Raw genomic sequence first — 2,061 nt, 5'->3', positions numbered from 1 at the left:
GTTGATACCACGGATGCACAGGTCGTTGGAGTGCCAACTAAAGCTGGATGTCAGGCAATCAATCAATGGGATTCACTTCAGCGCCGACCCGTTTTTTTACGCACGTCTAGGGCACGGCTGCCTTGCCCTACAGGTTCCGCACGGCAGGCCTATGTGAGTTGCAGCCACATCACTGCCGCAGTTGCCTCTTCTGCCTTCCCCCCATGCGCCCTGGCCATCCTCCCGTTGCTGGATGGCCGGGGCGCATGCGGGGAACATTGCGGGCGCCGTGTGTGCTGGACGTGCGCCAGCTGGGTCGGCAGGCCACGCACTGCAAGGCCTGGTAGGGCTTTTGGGTTGGCAGCACGCGCTGAGGCGTTATGTTGCGGGGCCTCGTGCAGTTCCAGGGGGCAAGCCATCCCTGCAGATCAGTCCGTTGGTTGAAGTTACCTGTGAAGTGGGTGTGTCTCAATGATTGTAGGGACAGACAGGGCCTGTGGAACGGCGTGATGCAACCCCTGCCGCCACTGCACACGCAGCTGCCGCCAGGCTTCGCGTGTTGCTGGCGCCAAAGGATCAGCACAACAGACGCTGAGTATGTGATGTTGTTGCTGTTGCGGTCTTGAGCCGACGGCGCTGAGTGCTGCGGGTTTGTCGACTGTTATTTTGTGGATCCCGGCATTCCGGCAATGGCAAGTCAAAAGGTGGTTGACAGAAGGGGGGGTGGCGCCATGATACTGGTGCGATTGTGCTCAGTGCATGCAGGCGGGGGAACCTTTACAGCCCACTACGGGGACAGGTGTGATCTTGCTCGCCTTCAGCAGGCGCCGGCTGCGCGAGTTTCGCAGCGGGCATGCAGAACACATAGTGTGCTGGCCACGGGGCCTGAAACCTTACCAATGCACACATGCACCCAAGTAACTCATGAGAGTTTTGATCCATTGTACAACACTGCATCATCATTGCATCCGTCACCTCCCCAGCTGCGGTACAGTACTGTACTCAGGGTCTGCAGCGATACGTAACATACAGCTCGATTGCCCACTTCAAGATCTATGCATTCCGCTACACGTGTTGTAAATCTCAATCCCACTCATAACACCACTTTGTGGCACACCGACGCAACCGGGCAGGTTGACTCTTTCTGACCGCATTCAGTGGCATGTAGGGGTCCGGGGGCAAGTGGAGATCACCCATTTGAATACACAGATGGATACCACGTCCAACGGCCCAGGCCTACTTGCGAGTGGCACCGGCGAGGCCAGCACCACCAGCGAAACGCACAGTTCTGCAGCTGTGAGACGGATTTCGCGACTCAACCCCAATGCACATGTATATACGCGCGCATCAGCGGCCGGGCCTGCCATCGCCGGGCCGCTCGTCGCTGCAGCAGCAGCTGCAGCAGCGCTCGCTCCTCTGGCGCAAGCCCATCCCGCAGCAGCGGCGCCGCCCCGGGCCTGCGGCACTGCGGCATGCGTCGACGGCGGCCTACAGTCACTTGTGAGCAGCAGCAGTGGCACCTCTGGGGCCACGGCCGGCCCGGGCAGCAGTGGCAGTTTCGGCAGTGCTGGCCCGCCGGGGAGCCCCAACGGTTCCCTCCATTCGCCGGGCCGCCGCCGACACGTGCGCGCCCGCCGCGCGCCCAGCCCCAGCCCCGCACCGCCGTCACCCGCGGCTCCTGGGCAGGGCCGACACCAGCACGCACAGCAGCCGTGGCAGCAGGGGCGCGTGCGCGTGCCGTCCACGCCGTGGGAGCACTCGCCTGATGGATCCCCGATGCGCCGGCCGGGCCCCGCCATCGGCGCCGCCGCCGCAGCCGCAGCCGCCGCGCACCAGCACCACCCCGGTTTCTTCTGGGGCGCCGCCACCTCGCCGCGCCTCAGCGTCAGCAGCTTCAACGGCAGCAGCGCGGCAGCTTCCCCCACACGGGGCCCAAGGGTGCCTTACAGCCCCGCGGCGGCCGGCTCGGCGCCCGGGATAGTGGCAACGGGGCCTACGCCCCCGCTCTGGCCGCTCGACGGCGGCGCGGGCTCCGCAGGCAGCGGGAACGCAGGCGGCCCCGCCGCGAGTGCGGCACCGGCG

At 64.9% G+C, this 2,061-nt stretch overlaps 1 protein-coding gene across 1 annotated transcript; it reads left to right on the top strand.

Moving 5' to 3' along the window:
• Positions 1–1,309: 1,309 nt before the first annotated feature.
• Positions 1,310–1,479, top strand: MNEG_4805 (hypothetical protein; the record flags this gene model as incomplete). Its single annotated transcript, XM_014046716.1, has 1 exon — positions 1,310–1,479. A coding segment is annotated over one exon (170 nt), but the record flags the coding sequence as incomplete, so codon positions are not given.
• Positions 1,480–2,061: the final 582 nt, after the last annotated feature.

Source organism: Monoraphidium neglectum (assembly GCF_000611645.1).
Source record: "Monoraphidium neglectum strain SAG 48.87 unplaced genomic scaffold scaffold00685, whole genome shotgun sequence".
NCBI classification, from domain to species: domain Eukaryota; kingdom Viridiplantae; phylum Chlorophyta; class Chlorophyceae; order Sphaeropleales; family Selenastraceae; genus Monoraphidium; species Monoraphidium neglectum.
The sequence above is the reverse complement of the archived record's forward strand: the minus strand, read 5'-3'. Positions and strand labels throughout refer to the sequence as shown.